At 30.1% G+C, this 20,408-nt stretch overlaps 3 protein-coding genes across 4 annotated transcripts; 1 reads left to right on the forward strand and 2 right to left on the reverse strand.

Annotated features, from left to right (window-relative positions):
- Positions 1-417: 417 nt before the first annotated feature.
- LOC123216854 (heavy metal-associated isoprenylated plant protein 39-like) lies at positions 418-16,746 on the reverse strand. The gene is made up of 3 exons (XM_044637464.1): positions 16,608-16,746; positions 1,351-1,426; positions 418-1,032 (listed from the first exon to the last, which is right to left on the reverse strand). Exons 1-3 carry the CDS (start codon positions 16,611-16,613, stop codon positions 611-613), a joined length of 504 nt encoding a protein of 167 aa, XP_044493399.1. The 5' UTR covers positions 16,614-16,746; the 3' UTR covers positions 418-610.
- On the forward strand, positions 2,805-5,023 carry LOC123216851 (1-aminocyclopropane-1-carboxylate synthase-like). The gene is made up of 4 exons (XM_044637461.1): positions 2,805-2,951; positions 3,053-3,205; positions 3,293-3,453; positions 4,009-5,023. Exons 1-4 carry the CDS (start codon positions 2,805-2,807, stop codon positions 5,003-5,005), a joined length of 1,458 nt encoding a protein of 485 aa, XP_044493396.1. The 3' UTR covers positions 5,006-5,023.
- On the reverse strand, positions 15,154-16,762 carry LOC123216853 (heavy metal-associated isoprenylated plant protein 39-like). 2 transcript variants are annotated; one of them, XM_044637462.1, is made up of 3 exons: positions 16,608-16,762; positions 16,088-16,163; positions 15,154-15,768 (listed from the first exon to the last, which is right to left on the reverse strand). In XM_044637462.1, the coding sequence occupies exons 1-3, from the start codon at positions 16,611-16,613 to the stop codon at positions 15,347-15,349; spliced, it is 504 nt and encodes a 167-aa protein (XP_044493397.1). In that variant the 5' UTR covers positions 16,614-16,762; the 3' UTR covers positions 15,154-15,346. The 2 variants fall into 2 exon arrangements, with proteins under 2 accessions (XP_044493397.1, XP_044493398.1); XM_044637463.1 differs by having other exon boundaries at positions 16,088-16,186; positions 16,608-16,741.
- Positions 16,763-20,408: the final 3,646 nt, after the last annotated feature.

A 20,408-nucleotide genomic window follows, 5' to 3' on the forward strand; every position in this document is an offset into this window, starting at 1 on the left:
TATCAATATTTAGGTGAAAAATGGTTCCTTTGGCCTAAACGGAATATAGGAAGCCGCCCATGCCTTTGCGGTTCGTACTATGGGTGGAGAGATTATTAAGACCCACAAATCTATAGGAAACATGACCCTGCTGCAGTTTCTGTAAATAAAAGTGGCCCAAATTAATAATATGACAGAAAATTCTGAAAAGGGAAAGGCCTCAATGTCCCCACCACGAGTTTTTAATTCACCACCGCCCTTTCTCCGCCCAGGAGGATAAAAGTTTACAGAAAGCAAATCAAAGAGAAATTGATGAAGACTACTTTAAATGACACGATTACTATCATTTTCAGACTTTCAAAATCACACATGCTAAAATGTACATACAGAAGAAGAGAAAGACCAATAACTAAGTCCTAGGTTATATCGACGAACAAATTACACAAAATTTTATTTATTCTCTCTACATTGATCTCATGCTTGAAATAAAAAAATGAGGCATTTGACTTCTATATACACAAGTTTGTTCTTGGCTGGTGTTGCTCTGCCTCATATAAATTGATGATATTCAAATGCATCACCAATTCAGAAAGTTGTCTTTCAATTCATGGCTTTTGAAAGCCTAAAACATTTAACATATAACACAAGCATTTGGATTTTCTTCCATGCTTTGAACATGATAATATGTGGTCATGTGGGGATTATATGCTCTGTAAAGCTTGACTAGCTCTAAAACTGGGTCTGGTGGTGGTGGAGCTGGTGCAGCCTCTTTCTTTGGCTCTTCTTTCTTCTCTTCCTCTTTCTTGGGTTCTTCTTTCTTGCCCTCCTCTTTTGGTGGCTCCTCCTTCTTGGGTTCTTCCTTCTTTGCTTCCTCCTCTTTCTTAGGCTCCTCCTTCTTCGGCTCCTCTTTCTTCTCCGGTTCTTTTGCCGGCCCAACAAAGATAATATCCGTTGGCCAATATTTTCGCAATTTGCTCACTACTTTCACAGGATCGACAGTTCCTATCACTGTCAATGTCTTTTCCTTCAGGTCCATGGAGATAGCATCGATCCCTATCATATTACAAATATGAAAATCTCCACGTGTAATCAAAATATTCAATAGCTCATGCACTGGCTTGTTCTTTATATATTCTGAAAGTATCTTTTTTCAAACGATAATCTATAAATTTTTATACTTTATGTTTATTATTGATTATCTTCTAAGTAACGTAAGCTTTAAAAGGTTAGGTGATACAGTGAAAAAATTAGGTTCTTTGCAGGCATCATGCAAGAAATGTTCATATTGAAATAATAATAATAACTAATTCGCTTGAAATTGAAGTTTTTATTTCTTTACAGTGTTTTTCATTTTTTCAATCGATTTGAAACCTGAAAGAGTAGAGACTGTCTTCAAGGCCTTCTGCTTGGCTTTGCCATCATCCAAATCCAGCTTCAAAACAAACTTCTGCAAACACAAACCCCGAAGTTCTGATTCAGAAACAGCCACTTAAGCATTCTGATCTTTTATTTCCAATGAAAATCACATCACAATATGATGCTAAAACCCATCGACGATATCAAACCTGATTTATTCATGACAAATATGTAATTTGAAGACAAGAAATGTCATTTTCATTCATTTATTTACTAATATATACATATGTATATATATAAAGAGTGAAAGATTAATCAAAGTTTAAAACCCTTTTGAGAAAATGGACCATCCATGTTCAAGTCAATGAGAATCAACTAAAGAAATTACTAATCTGAATAAAATGAACAACTAAGGCGTTGTATTCTTTTTCTGTTGTATCTGCAAACGGTTCCAATGGCAGCAAAACACACGTAACATGAGTTCCATGCGAATTGAAGCATTACCTTAACAAGTACAGTAGCAACTCAACCTTCACATGCAAGAACGAGAAGAGCTATATGTCAAAGTCAAAGTCAAAGTTTATGAGGCTACCGTGAGAGCCAAGTAAATTACGTATTCAAATAAGAGTGAAATTATATATATGAGTAATAATATATTATTATACTTTATAGGAGGGATAGTCATACATACTTAGTTTTGAGCTCATCCTGTGCTCGTACGTGTAAAATGAGGATTGCATGGTTTTGATGTTAATCATGCAAAAATAAGTTTTTCCTACATTAAGTTACAAAAAAGAACCCAGAAAGTCGGAGGCTAAAAATTAGTAATTGTCGGGTAACCTTTCACAACCCCTAACTCACGCAAAAGGAAAATATTAATTCTTAGCTCAACACCTGTTACAGTGTGACTCTCAAGTCATGACAACACCGGCCAAATAGCACGTTGAAGTCAGCTTTGCCCTTCCCATTCCTCTTCAAAGTCCAAATTCTTCAAACCGTGTATATCTTTTACTGCTTCCAAGAAACTTCAAATTTTTTTTTTTTTTTCAAATTCTTATGGAGTAATAAGTAGAACGACTAATTTAATTATTTATTACTACAAAATTATTCGATAGATATTAATTTCAGAATAAATACAGGGTAATTAAAAATTTAAAATTCAACTAACAATTAAATTTATTTTTTCTACAGGTGTGTATGAATTTGCATGATATCATGTATTAAACGCAAGCAGTTAGATAAATAATTGACCTAAAAAAGGGAATTTATTCTAGTTTTCAAATCGTTGAACTGACATTCCTTTCATATTCATCACGTTAACAAGCATTGAGCCAACTCCACTGTCTATAAATAAATGCTTACACTTCTCTCTAGTTGGGGCACACTCAAACTGCAAATATATTCTAAGATTCATACACACACGTCATCCATATTTGCAAAGCACACCCTAAGCTTTTTGAACATTGAAAATGGGAATTTTGTCCAAGATTGCTACCAATGACCGCCACGGGGAAAATTCTCCTTACTCTGATGGGTGGAAGGCATTTGATAGGAATCCTTTTCACCTTACTCGGAATCCTGAAGGAGTGATCCAAATGGGACTTGCAGAGAATCAGGTTTGCCGAATATCTTCAACCTCAAGTTTTCTGTTATCTTGTTTATACCATTACAGTGGCAGAGGAATTAATGTCAGCAGAGATGACAACTAAACATTTAGTTTATATTTTTTTTTTCTCACCTTTGCTTTGATTTAATCAAGGACTGGATTCGCAAAAATCCCTATGCCTCCGTTTGTACTCCTCAAGGAGTTGATAGGTTCAAGGATATTGCAAACTTTCAGGATTATCATGGCTTGCCACAGTTTAGACAGGTATTGTGTTGGTTAATTACAGATACACGTATATATTCTTATTAACAACGCGGAAACAAGTGGCATTGATTATCTTATATATTTCAGGCTGTGGCGAAGTTCATGGGAAGAGTGAGAGGTGGAAGAGTAACATTTGATCCGGAGCGTATAGTGATGGGCGGTGGAGCAACGGGAGCAAACGAGCAAATCATCTTCTGTTTAGCCGACCCTGTGGATGCTTTTCTTGTACCCTCACCTTATTATCCTGGGTAAGCACCTCTTCTCTCTCTCTTTTACATCAACTTCTTCGTCTGGTTCCAGTTCAAATTTATGCTTTGGAGTAATTTTGAGCTAGTTATGAAAAAATGCACGATAATGGCACTGCATGAAGGAAAAAGCAGTCTAAAGAATTTGGCAATAGAATAAAATTTTATTATTACGAAGGCTTGAAGTCATGGGCCGACACCCCACGTGGCTTTGAAAGACAGATTTAACGGTCAAATTTCCATTTGGAATGCATAGAAAATTATGGGTCAGTAAGATCAATAAATCAAAATGTTGGCTTCATTCCATAAATTAGGGTCAACGTAAACAGTGAGTTTACCATTAATTGCAGCCGTTGACATAGAACTTTGGGCCAATTAAATGGAAGATTTCTACAGCCATAACCTAATTTTCATTATAGTTTACGGTCTTCTTCTGTATCAGAATGTCAAAATTCAACCGTTGCCTTCGAGTTTGGTCTTATCAGTTGTTTGGACTAAGGAAAAAAATGTGTCATAATCTTATCGGTTATACTGAAGAAACAGAATATGGGTTTGCAGGTTCGATCGGGACCTGGGATGGCGGACTGGAGTTGAAATAGTTCCAGTTCACTGCAATAGCTCAACGAAATTCCGGATAACCAGGGCTGCGCTGGAAGAAGCATATGAAAAAGCTCGACAAGACAACATTAATATCAAAGGCTTGCTTATAACAAACCCCTCAAATCCACTTGGCATCACCCTAGACAGAGATACACTTAAAAGGTTAGTGAACTTCATCAATGAAAAGAACATTCACCTTGTTTGCGATGAAATATATGCTGCTACTCTCTTCAGTTCTCCCAAGTTCATAAGCATTGCTGAAGTTATCCAAGAAATGGATTGTAATCGCGATCTCATTCACATTGTTTACAGTTTGTCTAAGGACATGGGCTTCCCTGGCTTTAGGGTTGGCATTGTTTATTCTTACAATGATGCAGTTGTGAGCTGTAGCCGCAAGATGTCGAGCTTTGGTTTAGTGTCCTCACAGACTCAATTTTTACTTGCTTCAATGCTTTCTGACGATGATTTTGTTGACAAGTTTCTCACGGAAAGCTCAAACAGGCTGGCCAAAAGGCACAATACTTTTACAGAGAGACTTGAACAAGTGGGAATCAATTGCTTGACGGGAAATGCAGGTCTTTTCTTCTGGATGGATTTGCGACACCTGCTTCAACACCAAACATTTGAAGCTGAAATGAAACTATGGCACACGATTGTGCACGATGTGAAACTTAATGTTTCACCAGGCTCTTCCTTCCATTGCCAAGAGCCTGGCTGGTTTAGGGTGTGCTTTGCAAATATGGATGACGAGACAGTGGAGATTGCACTGAAAAGAATTGAAGCGTTTGTGCTTCAAGGCAAGGAAATTGAGAATACAACAACAAAGAAACGCTTGCTACCAAATCTTCGTCTCAGCTTCAAGTCAAGGATCTGTGAACAGGGCGTTTTGTCACCCCATGTGATGTCTCCTCACTCACCAATTCCTCAGTCGCCATTGGTTCGAGCAAGGACTTAATCAGACACATACAGCTTCAAGCCAACAAGTCAATCATTCAGTTTCTTGAAGAAATAGCGGTAAATTTTTTTTCCCATTAATACAGTAGTCTTTTTGTGGGAGAAACAAAATTTACAGTGTGAAAATTGTGTTATTGTGTTCGTAGGGTTAATTCCGCAAGGCAACTAACCCAGGAAAGTATAAAGGCCAAAAAACTTATTCCCACCCAAGGTATATTGAATTCCCAAATTCCCACCCACTAACTTTAAAAAACCCTTTCAATTAACGTTAGGGGTTGAATCATCATTTAGCAAAAAATTAAAGTTTTATCATATTTTTCTCTCCCATATTTAAAAACTTATATTTCCCCCCAAACCCAAGGTTTGAAAAGTGACAAAAACCCCCCCCAGGATTTGTTCCTCTTCCTCCGGCGTCAATTTCTCCTTCCCCCTTACCTCTCCTCCTGTCTGAGACGAATATGATTTTGTCTTTGTCTCTGATCGAAGACGATCGGAGAGCTATAGAGAGAGACCAGAGGAGAGATAAGAGGGGAAGGGAGGATGACCAATGGTCAAGAAAGGAGAAATCGGTGTCGGAGGAAGAGGAACAAACCCTAAGGGGGTTTTGGTCAATTTTTAAACCTTGGGTTGAGGGAAAAATGTAAATTTTTAAATATGGGAGAGAAAAATATGATAAAACTTTAATTTTTTATTAAATGATGATTCTACCCCGAACGTGAATTGAAATTTTTAACAGAAATTTGATTGTGGATAGGTATTTGAGTTTTTTAAAGTTAGTCGACAGGAATTTGGGAATTCACTATACCTTGGGTGGGAATAAGTCTTTTGGGCAAGTACAAAATTGAGTAATTTAAAGGGGATATTGAAATTTTTACCACTATTTTATTCCGTGTATACAAAATTACCACCCATCCTAAAGCTTTCACAAATATACTACAACAGTAATCACTTTTTTCAAAATACCCCTCTTTAATCTTTTATACACAAATTCTCTCTCCTCTTCTCTGCAATTTTTTTTTCTCTTCTTCTAAAGTGATAAAAGAATCAATCATTCTCTTTTCTGGAAAAAAATGTTGAATTCTTCAGATTTCAAAAACAAAAGCAGAAAATAAAAAATTCTTCAGATTAAGAATTCTTCAAAATAAGGATTTAAAAAAAAAAAGCAACTCACAAAAAAACTCAATTGAAAAAAAATGACCATCGAAGAATATCACATTCAGTAGGATTTAACTGAAAAAAAATTAACATTTAAGAATTAAAACTTAAAAAAAAATTTACGTTTAACCTAAAAAAAATAAAAAAAGCTTGGCGTGAAATCTGGGAATTGTTAACGCCAACCTGGCCTGTACATAGAAGGGTTGGCAACGCCAACCCTTACATGTACATAATGTATTTATATTAATATATATTATTATATTATTATATTAATTTTATATATTATAATTATATTATATTATTATTATATAATATATATTATATTTTAATATTATTATAATATTATATTATATATTATAATAATATAAATAATATATTATTTTATAATTATATTAAAATATATTATATATTATATTATTATAATAATATATTATATTATTAATAATTATATAATAAAAATATATATATATAATAATGTATATATATAAAGCCAAGGTTGGCGTTTCCGCCAACCTTGGCTTTATATATATATATTATATATTATAAATATATATTATTTAATTATGTAATTATAATAATATTATATATTATATTTTATATAATATATTTTATTATATATTTACAATTTAAAATATTATATATATTTTATTATATATTATAATATATTAAATATAATATAATTAAAGATAATATATTATATATAATATAATTATAATTATATAATGTATTACATAATCTTATTATGTAATATACATATAATATTATTATTTACATTATTAATATAATATACACATTATATTAATATAAAATATTATATATAATATATTATATATATTTTATTCTCTGCAATATTTTCTTGCAGAGAATACTGATGCTTCTGTCATAAATCTCTGGAAGGATTAAAGGTGGGCCTACCATTCAAAAAAAATCAAAGAGTGATAGCAAATATAGCTTGGCGTTAACGCCAACTTTTTCTTTTTTTTTTTTAATTTTCCCAGCTCGCTTGTCCCACCATTTGCCCCTAGCTCCCTTTTTTTTTTTATTTTGACCAAGGGTTGGCGACATCGCCAACCCTTGGTTTATATATTATATATATAATATATAATAATATATTAATATATATTAATACATATTATATATTATAATATATTAATATTAGATTATAATATTATAATATATTTAAATTCAGGGATTGGCGTAAAATCCAACAGCTTTCACCATTTTAATTTGTTAAATTAATTTGAAATTTGATACAAATATAAATTAATATTATATTATATATAAAATATTATAATATTAATATTATAATATATAATATTAATATTAATATTAAAATTAAAATTATAATATATATATATAAAATTTTGTTACCAAGGGTTGGCGGCATCGCCAACCCTTGGCGACGCCAAGGGTTGGCGATGCCACCAACCTTTGATTTATATATTATATATATAAAATGGCACCCTTGGTTTATATATTATGTATATATTATATTATAATATAATACTGTAACATTTTTATTGATATGGATCCCATCTCTTTATAAAAGATAAAATGCAAGCATTGACATACGCACATTTTTATGAAATAAAATAAAATATAGTATATATTATATAAAATGACAAATAATATATACATATATTATATTATATAATATTATATATTATAATATACATATATTATATTATATTATATTATATATTATAATATAATATAATTATAATATTCTAATTAAAAATATAATATAATATATAAAATATATAATATATATAATATTAATATTATATATTATAATATTATTATTATATTATATATATTATTAATAGTATATAATATATTATATATTATAATATAAAATATTATATTATATTATATATTATAATATAAAATATTATATATATTATTATAAAAGTATATATATAATATAATATATTATATATTATACTGTTGTGGTATAATATATATATAATAATATTATTATATTATAAAATTATTATAATATAATATAATATTATTATATTGCACGCCAACTCTTCTCCTGCTTTAATATTGCTTTAATATTTATGGGTTGGCTTCCCTTGCTTTTTAATATTTTATGGGTTGGCGTACGCCAACCCTTTGCCTATTTTTTAAATATGGGTTGGCGTAACGCCAACCTTCAAAAATAACAAAAAAGTGTTTTTTTTTTTCAGTTAAATGTTTAATTTTTTGTTTTTCACTTAAATCTTTAAACGTCAATTTTTTATCTTTCTTCAGTTAAATACTACTACATCTTCTTCTCCGATCATCATTTTCTATAAGATATATATAGTGGATATGTTTGAGTTTTTATAGGTTATTCTTTTTTTTTTAATCTTTATTTTGAAAAATTCTTAATATGAAGAATTCGGTTTTTTCTTCTTGTTTTTGTTTTCGAAGATGAGGAAAAAGTGGAAGTGATTCTTTTATCACTTTGGAAGAAGAGAAAGAAGAGAAAAAAAAATTACAGAACAGAAGAGAGAGAATTTATGCATGAAATATTGAAGAGGGGTATTTTGGGAAAGGTAAGTACTGTTGTGGTATATTTATGAAAGCTTTAGGATAGGTGACAATTTTATATACACAGAATAAAATAGTGGTAAAAATTTCAATATCCCTTCCAGAAATATAGTTAGCTTCAACATAGAATTGAGAAATATTTTTTCTCGACGAAACACACAAGCCTATGACTTTAAATTGGAATGTCTGCAAGATAAGTTTTTGTATATTGTACGCTGCCCTCGAATCACAAGCGCGTTGTTCTTTTGAATTAAGATGTGATGATTACTAGTTATTCAATTATAGGCCACATAACTATATTCCCCCCAAGGTTTCATGATCCGGCAAATTTCCATTTTTAAGTTTTAAAAATTAAAATTTCACCCATCATTAAATTTATCCATTTAATGAATTTGTTTGATTTTATAAAAAATAATTATTTTAACTTTTTACTAAAATTATAAAATTACTCTTAATATTTTTTATAAATATTAAATTATTAATATATCTTTATTAATATTCATTTCAAGCCTAACTTGGGTGGTAAATAGCATCTGGCCTTAATTACATGATCCAGCCTTTACATTAAGAAAGATATTTATTTCCATGAAGAGTTAGTATTAATTGTTCGACAGTGTAGTTGCAGTACAGAATTCTGAGACCCTGACATATCGTCAAGGGAACAAGAACATGTTATAATGTCTTACATTAAATATCAAATTATTGAGCTGGGTGGGTGGTTTTTGTGAGACAAGTCACAAAAGCGATGCGTTGTGAGCTTGATCTGGACAATGAAAGAACATGGCTCCCACTGCACTAACAGCTATTTTTCACTTGTGTCCAAACGAGGGGAGCTGTTTATAAGTGTTTCATTACACGCTATGCTTCAAGTTGACATTAAAATGATTTATAGGCCAAAGGAACATTTTTCACCCAAGTTTTGATGGAAAGATAAATATATATTTTTAATATTTGAAAATTTTAAATATTCATCCAAAGTTTAGTTCGTTATTATATATTTAAAATTTTTTTATTAAAATTAAAAATAAAATTGTTATTTTATCAGTAATATTAAAATAATTAAAATTATATCTTATTTTCTCTTATTGGTTTAGAAAATTAATAATTTTTCTTAGGATTAAGGTTTAAAGAATTCATTTTTTCCCCCTAGTTTTGATATCCCGAAATTTGGCCACCTTCTCTGGTGAATGTCAGCTCTCTCCTGAAATTCAACCAAAACCTTCATTAACAAACGAATGCATTGTCAAAGAATAATGATTTGTTTAGATTTGACAAAATCTTGCATTGTCGAGGATTGGATCCGATCGGAGAGGTGAAGAGATATAGCGACAACTGTTTAAGGTGGAGATGAGAGGTTGTCAATGTTAGAGATAGTGGTCGAAGGAGTGAAGAAAAAAACTCTAGGTTTGGAGAGAAATATGATTTTTTTTAAGTTAGAAAACTTTAGATATGGATAAAGTTATTAGTTTTTAAAATTTAGGAAGAAAAAATTTATATTTTTTAATATTAATATTAAATAATAATTTTATTTTTATTTTTAATAAAAAAATTAATAATAATTGATAGATAAGGTTTTTAGTTTTTTAAATTATATAAAAAGAATGCGTATTTATTATGATATTAAAACTTGGGTGGGAAAAAGCCCTTCGCCCATAAAAAATAATGTGCCCTATCACGTGGAGGCTCACGTGGGAATTGCGGATTGGCATTTTGATCCACGTTATCTATTTGGCTCTATGCGTAAAAATCAGTCCCTTTTCATCATTCCTGAGCCCCACATACGCATTCTTTTTATAAAATTGAAAAAACTAAAAACCTTATCTATCAATTATTATTAAAATTTTTTATGATATTAAAACTTGGGTGGAAAAAAAAAGCCCTTCGCCCATAAAAAATAATGTGCCCTATCACGTGGAGGCTCACGTGGGAATTGCAGATTGGCATTTTGATCCACGTTATCTATTTGGCTCTATGTGTAAAAAAGCAGTCCCTTTTCATCATTCCTGAGCCCCACCATCAAGCAAGACATTAATGTACTCAACCCAACTTGGCTCTATCGAACCGACCATTATTAATTATGTTTATGAATATCATAAAGTATTTGAAATTAACTCTACTGCCATAATTAGCCATCGACTCGTTAATCCTGATCCTCTAAAATGCTTAATTCGTCGAATTAATGGTAAAATATTATTAATTGAAGATTAATTAAACTTAAGGCCAAATTACTATTTTTATTGAAGGTTTGATATAAATTTAATTTTTTATTTAATAATTTTTAAAAATTAAAAATTTATTTTTTATTAAAATTTATTATTATTAACAAAAATAAAATTATTATTTAATAAAAATATTTAAAAAATAATAAATTTACCACATTTTTCAGTTTAAAAATTAATAATTTTTAAATCACCTTTACCTTACCCAAAGTTTTAAAAATCACTATTTTTCTTCTAGAGTTTGCATTTTCCCTTGCCGTTTCTCTAACGATCAGAATCGGCCATCTTCCATCCTCTCATCTCTCGAATGAGAAAGAATCGTAGGGCGGCGAGATGAATCATCAGCCAACCTCTTATCAGTCGATGATTCATCCTCATTCAAGAGATGTGAGGGTGGAGTTTGGCTGACTCCGGTCTATAGAGAAGTAATGAGATAAAAAATACAAATTCTATAAAGAAAATAGTGATTTTTCAAATTTTGAGTGGGAAAAAAGTGGAAAAAAATATTAAATTTAAAATGTGATAAGTTTATAAATTTTTTAAATATTTTGATTAAATAATAATTTTATAATAATAATAAAATTTAACAAGAAGGTAGATTTTTAAATTTTGTAAAGCTATGTGTAAGAAGACAGTATAAGAACTTGTGATGTTAAACTGCACGTCTCTTCTCTAACAAAAATACGACCTGATACGTACCGTTTAAATGATTAATTAATCACTAATCAATTTCTAGCGAAAATTAATTTGTTTGGTTGTGCCGTTTAATTCATCTTTTCTTGCACGTATATTCTACACTGATGGTCAAGGGTTTTGAATTTTTTATTTGTTTTTCATTTCTCTAATTATGAGTCTCTGCATGAAGTTTTCCTTCAACGATACGCTTTGAAGCCCGGTGAAGCCATCCGAAACAAACTCAGCTCAGTGTCGAGCAAGCAATTGATAGGGTGTAAAGTTTGGTGAAGCATATAAAGCAATAAAAGAATACAATTATACTGGTGGGAGGATTAAGCAGGAGATTAATCAATCAAACGTTGGTAATTACATTCGTTGAACCATAATTAAAGAACGTTAAATTTTGCCAAGTTGTCAAGTCCCACAAATTCTATCAATGGAATCTTATGTAGACCCCGATATAATTTACCTCCACTGCCTCTGCTTTAGTTTTGACAACCGTACAGAGATGAAGTTACTGTGCTTCACGTGTTGTTCAAATGCGAGGCACGTGGAAACCAGAAATTCACACCTGCCAAATTAATAAAACATTATTTTATAAACCTATCTTTAATTATTTATATTATTAGATTTAATTCAATAATAATAAAATATATAATAATATTTTATTATTAATAGTCATATAATAGGTAATATAAATAATAATTTAATTATTACTTTTAATTATTGTTAAAGTAATTTTGATTTTATTATAATTATATTTTTATTTATTAATTTTTAAGATAAAAATAACTTTATTTTCAATTAATATGATAAGTAATATAAAAAATTTTAGAATAATTATATCTAAAGATATTTAATAAAATAATCTATTAATATTTTTTATTATCTTTAATTAAATATAATAATTATTTATATCTATTAGATTTTATCAAATATAATAATAATTTATATTTAAAAATCTTTTAAGTAATATATTTTCAAGACGATCTTTCAATTTTGATAATAAAACATTATTCAAACCAAATATCTTTATTAAGTTTCCTCAATTACTTTTATTAATGAATTTTGTTAAGCGAAATAATAAAAAAATTAACTTTTATAAATATTTTCATTATATATTTTTTATTTAAAATAAAATGTATTTAAAAAAATATATTAATAATTTGGTATTTATATTAAATATTAATGATAATTTATAATTTTAATGATAATATAAAATTGTTATTTTCATAAAATTTAAGCATAATTTATTATCGAAAATAAATAACAGACATTTTTTTTAATTTAAAAAATAGAAACTACTCAATTAAATATTCTTATTTGACCTTTTAAGTACGGTAATGCAAATCCATGACTTGTATCTTACGTGGAACACATTTTTAAGCAGCGGTGATGTACTTAGTGCTGCTGTTAATTAATTTTTAATAATTACGGAAGCAACTTTTGGATTAATCCTACGTCAGCTACAAGATTGAAGCCCATTAAGATACAGTAATTTAGATTTATAAGATCTGAAACATTAAAACAAATCATTATTTCCCAAAGAAGATTTCACATCACCGTCAAACCGGCCAATTATATAATAATAATATAGATAACAATAAAATTATGTGTATCTATTTTGAGTATATAAATATATACATATTTATATATATCATCATATGATTGAATAATTTTGAATTAGAAATAAAATAATAATCAACTATATGATGACACATATAAATGTGTATATATTTATATACGTAAAATAGATACACTTAATATTACTTCAAAGATAAGGCAGGAGGAATTATTCCCGCCCAAGTTTATCAAAATCACAGTCATACAAATTAAAAAAATTTAAAATCCCACAAATAAATTAATCACTATTAAAATTTTTTTTAAAGATAAATATAAAATTATTATTTTATTAAAATATTAAAAAATATAAAATTTATTATATTTTTTGTTCTAAATTTTAAAAGTTAATAATTTTACTCCTACTTAAAATTTTTTAATTTTAAAAAATCACAATTTATTTCTCCCAAATTTAAAGTTTTTTCCCTTTATCTCTCAAACCACCATTTTCGACATCAACTATCTTCTCTCTTTACTTTAAAACATTAACCAACATATGATGAGACACGAAAACCTCCTCTTTCTAGTTCTTTTTCTCTCTTCATCGAGACGAAGAGATCTAAAGAGAAGAGACACTAACCAAAGTTTTAAAATGGAGAGAGGAGGTTGTCAGTGTCAAAAGAGAGAAGAAAAAAATCCTATGATTGAAAGAGAGAAAATACGATTTTTCAAAATTAAAAAACTTTAGGTAAGAGTAAAATTGTTAGTTTTTAAAATTTAGAAGCGAAAATATAATAATTTTTTAAATATTATTAATAAAATAATTTTTTTTATTTTTATCAAAAATAATTTAATTTTAATTGATGTATAAATAAAATTTAAAAATTTTTAAATCTCATATAAATATGATTTTAAAAACATATCAAGAGTAATATTATATGTATCTACTTTAGATACACAAATATATATACACTCATATGTGTCATTATATGATTGGTTATAGTTTTATTCTTAATTTAAAATTATCTAATCATATAATAACATATATAAATATGTATATATTTATATACCTAAAATAGATACACATAGTTTTATTAAACATATCAATACTTAGGTGAAAAATGTTCCTTTGGCCTAAACGGAATATAGGAAGCTGCCCATGCCTTTGCGGTTCGTACTATGGGTGGAGGGATTATTAAGACCCACAAATCTATAGGAAACATGACCCTGCTGCAGTTTCTGTAAAAAAAAGTGGCTCAAATTAATAATATGACAGAAAATTCTGAAAAGGAAAAAGCCTCAATGTCCCCACCACGAGTTTTTAATTCACCACCGCCCTTTCTCCGCCCAGGAGGATAAAAGTTAACAGAAAGCAAATCAAAGAGAAATTGATGAAGACTACTCTAAGGGTGCGTTTAGTTGATGGTTTTTAAGTTTACGTTGGTAATTTATCTTTAATTTCTTTGTTTGATTTATCAATAATAAAAGATTACAGTAATCTTTTATTACCAATACTGATGTGATAGGTAATATAAGTGGTAATCTGATTACCACTTTCACCTTAGGTATTTAAAGATTACTGGGATAATCTTAAGTTTATTATAAAAAAATTATTATTTATTAATTTTTTGAGATAACAATAAATTTATTTTTAATTAATATGATAAATAATATAAAAAATATTTTAAAATAATTATATTTAAAGGTATTTAAGCAAAATAATTTACTATTAATCTTTTATTACCTTTAACCAAACACAATAATTATTTATACCTATCAAATTTTATCAAACATAGTAATCATTTATACCCAGTAATTTTCTAAGTAATCTATCTTCAAAGTAATCTTTCTATTTTAGTAATCAAATATTATCCAAACCAAACGTCCCCTAAATGACACGATTACTATCATTTTCAGACTTTCAAAATCACACATGCTAAAATGTACATACAGAAGAAGAGAAAGACCAATAACTACGTCCTAGGTTATATCGAGGAACAAATTACACAAAATTTTATTTATTCTCTCTACATTGATCTCATGCTTGAAATAAAAAAATGAGGCATTTGACTTCTATATACACAAGTTTGTTCTTGGCTGGTGTTGCTCTGCCTCATATAAATTGATGATATTCAAATGCATCACCAATTCAGAAAGTTGTCTTTCAATTCATGGCTTTTGAAAGCCTAAAACATTTAAAATATAACACAAGCATTTGGATTTTCTTCCATGCTTTGAACATGATAATATGTGGTCATGTGGGGATTATATGCTCTGTAAAGCTTGACTAGCTCTAAAACTGGGTCTGGTGGTGGTGGAGCTGGTGCAGCCTCTTTCTTTGGCTCTTCTTTCTTCTCTTCCTCTTTCTTGGGTTCTTCTTTCTTGCCATCCTCCTTTGGTGGCTCCTCCTTCTTGGGTTCTTCCTTCTTTGCTTCCTCCTCTTTCTTAGGCTCCTCCTTCTTCGCCTCCTCTTTCTTCTCCGGTTCTTTTGCCGGCCCAACAAAGATAATATCCGTTGGCCAATATTTTCGCAATTTGCTCACTACGTTCACAGGATCAACAGTTCCTATCACTGTCAATGTCTTTTCCTTCAGGTCCATGGAGATAGCATCGATCCCTATCATATTACAAATATGAAAATCTCCACGTGTAATCAAAATATTCAATAACTCATGCACTGGCTTGTTCTTTATATATTCTGAAAGTATCTTTTTTTCAAACGATAATCTATAAATTTTTATACTTTATGTTTATTATTGATTATCTTCTAAGTAACGTAAGCTTTAAAAGGTTGGGTGATACAGTGAAAAAATTAGGTTCTTTGCAGGCATCATGCAAGAAATGTTCATATTGAAATAATAATAATAAATAATTCGCTTGAAATTGAAGTTTTTATTTCTTTACAGTGTTTTTCATTTTTTCAATCGATTTGATACCTGAAAGAGTAGAGACTGTCTTCAAGGCCTTCTGCTTGGCTTTGCCATCATCCAAATCCAGCTTCAAAATAAACTTCTGCAAACACAAACCCCGAAGATCTGATTCAGAAACAGCCACCTAAGCATTCTGATCTTTTATTTCCAATGAAAATCACATCACAATATGATGCTAAAACCCATCGACGATATCAAACCTGATTTATTCATGACAAATATGTAATTTGAAGACAAGACATGTCATTTTTATCCATTTATTTACTAATATATACATATGTATATATATAAAGAGTGAAAGATTAATCAAAGTTTAAAACCCTTTTGAGAAAATGGACCATCCATGTTCAAGTCAATGAGAATCAACTAAAGAAATTACTAATCTGAATAAAATGAACAACTAAAGCGTTGTATTCTAGAAAAAACATAAATATAATAGATGAAGGAACAAGAATCTGTCAAAGGAAATTCTAAACAGATATATATACAAAAGAATATTTAACAGACAAGAAAGTGGAAATCAAACCTTCATTCCTTGTTGCTTTTAGAGAGAATTGCAGATGAATGGTACCAGTAAAGAGAGAATAAAGAGATGAAGAGAGATAATGTCAACTGGGGAAAGAAAAAAAAAAGTTGAGAAGACGTGATTGAATAATCCTCTGTTGAAAAAGATAAGAGAGACTGAAACCAAAAAAAGAAAGATCCGAATCAAAACAAGGAATGCAGAATAAAAAAGAGAAAAGCTGAGAGGGAGAGAGAGAGAAGGAAATCCGCTCAAAGCCTCAAACTCGTCCTCACCACTGCTCGAAATGTTGAAGATGGGTAAATTTAGTGGAGGAGGAGAGCTATAAAATGCCCATCTGGCTAGAGAACCTGATCTATTACGACACAAATTTAACCACCCACACCTTTCTATTTCATGTCCACGCGATTGATAGAGGCGTTACAACCACAACCACCTACATGCTTAGTGAGTGTGCCACCTTTGTCTTATTACTATTTTTATATCGCACTAAAATTCTTTCAAAAAATTGGCTTTTCTCCACAAAAATTATCACGCTGGCAATCAACTTTTGTTTGTAGCGCGTGTACTTACCACCGATGTGATCGAGATGATTAAAACGCCCGTAAGAGGATTATGTACCCCAGCAAGCAGTCAAATCAAAAGCATCAACAGACAACTGAAAGTTTTTACAGTGGGGGCCACCAAACATAAGCCTTCAAGGCATGCCAGCCGTGAATTTAGAATGCAGACATTTTAGGTCATAAACGTTAAGTGAAGCAGATTTGGACACGTGTTCCAATCTGGTGGTCCTAAATTTGCCACTTGAAGTAGCCCCAAATGGACCCATTACTAGATCAAGCGAAGCACAATGTGGAACGAATGCCAATGTTCAAATCTTCGTGTACAATGATGCAATTTAAAATTGTAATTAAACTCAATATGCATTAACTTCGCTTTAATAATATTCCTAAAGAGATTGAATTAGGTAGAAGTTAATACTTCAAATTCTAGCCATCACCGTACCAAATTAATCACAGCAGAAATGAATTTAAAAGGCCAAAGGACTATTTCTCACCCAAGGTATGCTGCAATATTAAGTGTCATCTCTTTATCTATGATAATATCAAATATCTACCTATCAGCAGTTAAAATTAATGATATAAGAGTAAAATCATCATTTTCTTTATAATATTAAAAATAAACTAAAATATAATATCTTTTTACTCCCCTAAACTTTAAAAACTAAAAGTTTCTCCCAATCTAAGTTTTAAAAAATAACAGTTTCATCCTAGGGTTTCTTTTTGAAATCTCCGACATCATCTTCGGCTTCATTGCAAACGGTCTCTCCCTCTGACGGTCTCTTTCCTACCATTTGGATATCTGATCGGCGTTGAACGTCCAATCTTCGTCTTCCCAGATGAAGAGTTTCGTCTCTTCCTAGACGAAGACGACAGGGAGGACAAAGAACTTCGTCTTCCCCGACGAAGTTCTTCATCTTCCACCGCTCTCCCGACATCGATCGGGCGTCTAATAGGAGGAAAGAGACCACCGGAGAAAGAAGATGCTTCGGGAGGGAGAGGTAATTGGCAATGGAGCCAGAGATGACGTCAGAGATTTCAAAACGAAACCTTAGGGTAAAACTGTAATTTTTTAAAACTTAGGTTAGGGAAATTTTTTAGTTTTTAAGGTTTAAGAAGACAAAATGAGATAAAGTTTCAAGGAATTAAGGTTCCGTTAATTTTAACGGCTGATAGATGGCTATTTGGTATTTTCATAGATAAAAAGAAGACACTTGATATTGCAGTATACCTCGGGTGGGAAATAGTCCTTTGGCCATTTTAAAAAGACAATTGCACGTGAATAATTTAGGCCTACACCTTAATAGAGTTAGTTTTAGTTTAAACTTAAATCAAAAGAGTTTAATCCAATTTGAATTTGGTTTTTGGTTTAATTCAAAGATTGTTACGTAATTATTTAAATAATATTATTTTATTTATTATTTGATAAAATAATATTATTTATTTATGAGTTATAAATTTAAACTATAAATTTAAATCATATATTTAAATTATAAATTTAAATTAAATTATTTTTATTCTAATCAGATATAAATTATTTTTAATTTTAATTTGATAAATTTAATTTAAAATATTTTTTATTTTAACTGAACACAGATGATAAGATATTTAGGCTGGTGGATACTGCTAATTCCTTTCTGATTTTGTTTCTCAGGTAGATTGGAAGGCACATCAATAAAATTTTTGTACAAGAGTACAGGAAGATGATCTTGCGTAACTTCGTTGTGATACCTAAAACTACCGGAGGACGTGAGATTTCTGACACGTCATCATTTTCCTTTAGTTTTTTCATTCGTAGTCTCCTGGCATGCAGACAATTAATAATACGACCGACGTTGGGATCTTTCTTGTACAATTACGAAGTTAAAGTAGCACCGGCCTATGTTGGCAAGTCGGTTCGTGAGGTCCACAACCAGTGGGGACTTTAATGGATCATAAAATTCTAACTTTTCAAAACCCAAAAAAGAAATTTTCAGAACCATTAATTGCAATTCATTTCAGTCAGCTTCATAATAAGGGGGCCAAACTTTTTTAAGTGTATATCTACTTTTTAGAAGCATCTTCTTTTACATCCACATTTTCACGAGTTGAGAATCAGCCACATCATTAAGCCATTTTCAAGTGAAGATCACGGACGTAATTGTTGAGGATAAGCCACATCATGACACCTTTTTGACACTGCATGCTTCTGGAACTTGAAAATTGCTTGATACGATTCATAATACTCACTGGAACTAGAAGGGGATACAATTAGCCTTAGCCATGCAGCTTTACAAATTCCTATACTGTCGTCAAATCTGCGGCTACCACGACTGTCAGCCTTTCAAATGTCATGTGATTGGTTGTGGGCCTTTAAATTTTCAACGGGCCCTTCAACCGTATAACATCGGCAACAAGGTTATGGGCTTTTAAGAACTACTTGATCGTGCTTAACACAACACTTGCTAAATACACCATCGCTATTTCTTTGTACATCCATTTAACAATTGATTAATTGAACTAGACTTGATTAGAGACCACAATTTGGCATGCGAGATCGGTCCTCCAGTCTGCTCCTCCTTGAATGAGAAGGAAATTTTCTAATAAAAATATAAATAAAGTAGCTAAAATCCTTCCTGTTAGCGACGAGGTAGCTAAGGATATATACATGGAGCAATATTATGTGTATCCACTTTAGATACACAAATATAAACATACTCATATGTGTCATCATATGATTGATTATTGTTTTATTCTTAATTCAAAATCATCCAATCACATGACGATATATATAAATGTGTACATATTTGTATACCCAAAATAGGTACACATAGTTTTATTAATATATATATCCCCAATTTGTCTTATCATCAATTCATCATCTCTCCTACATATTTTTTAAACTCTTATATATTAAATTATTATAAATATATTATAACACTTAATAATATTTCATCAATTTTCTAGTAAGGATAGAAAGAGAAAAAACTTGAGAAAATTTTTGTGTGGGGACAGAGAGGAGAAGGAGAGAAAAATTTTACTTTTAGAAAGGGGATGAGGATTCCCCATCATCCTCAGAGCGGAGACAAGGATTAAGGTATTTGATTCCTACTCATCCTATTGTCATCTTTAAATTGGATTTGAACTATGAGTCTATTTAGTTTGAAGTAGCTTAAATTAAACTTGAATAGCTCGAGTTTGATTAAAGCATTTCTCATTAGTTGAGCTCACATTCTTAATCTCAATCAAACCCAATTAAATAAGA

This window comes from Mangifera indica, chromosome 5, assembly GCF_011075055.1.
Source record: "Mangifera indica cultivar Alphonso chromosome 5, CATAS_Mindica_2.1, whole genome shotgun sequence".
Lineage (NCBI taxonomy): Eukaryota > Viridiplantae > Streptophyta > Magnoliopsida > Sapindales > Anacardiaceae > Mangifera > Mangifera indica.

Bases quoted from the DNA above. Each gene is read 5' to 3' on its own strand.
- LOC123216851 (XM_044637461.1), top strand. From the start codon at position 2,805: ATGGGAATTTTGTCCAAGATTGCTACCAATGACCGCCACGGGGAAAAT. The intron at 2,952-3,052 runs GTTTGCCGAATA...CTAAACATTTAG, and splicing joins TGGGACTTGCAGAGAATCAG to TTTATATTTTTTTTTTCTCA. The intron at 3,454-4,008 runs GTAAGCACCTCT...ATGGGTTTGCAG, and splicing joins CCCTCACCTTATTATCCTGG to GTTCGATCGGGACCTGGGAT.
- LOC123216853 (XM_044637462.1), bottom strand. The intron at 15,769-16,087 runs GTATCAAATCGA...GTAATATGATAG, and splicing joins GACAGTCTCTACTCTTTCAG to GGATCGATGCTATCTCCATG.
- LOC123216854 (XM_044637464.1), bottom strand. The intron at 1,033-1,350 runs GTTTCAAATCGA...GTAATATGATAG, and splicing joins GACAGTCTCTACTCTTTCAG to GGATCGATGCTATCTCCATG.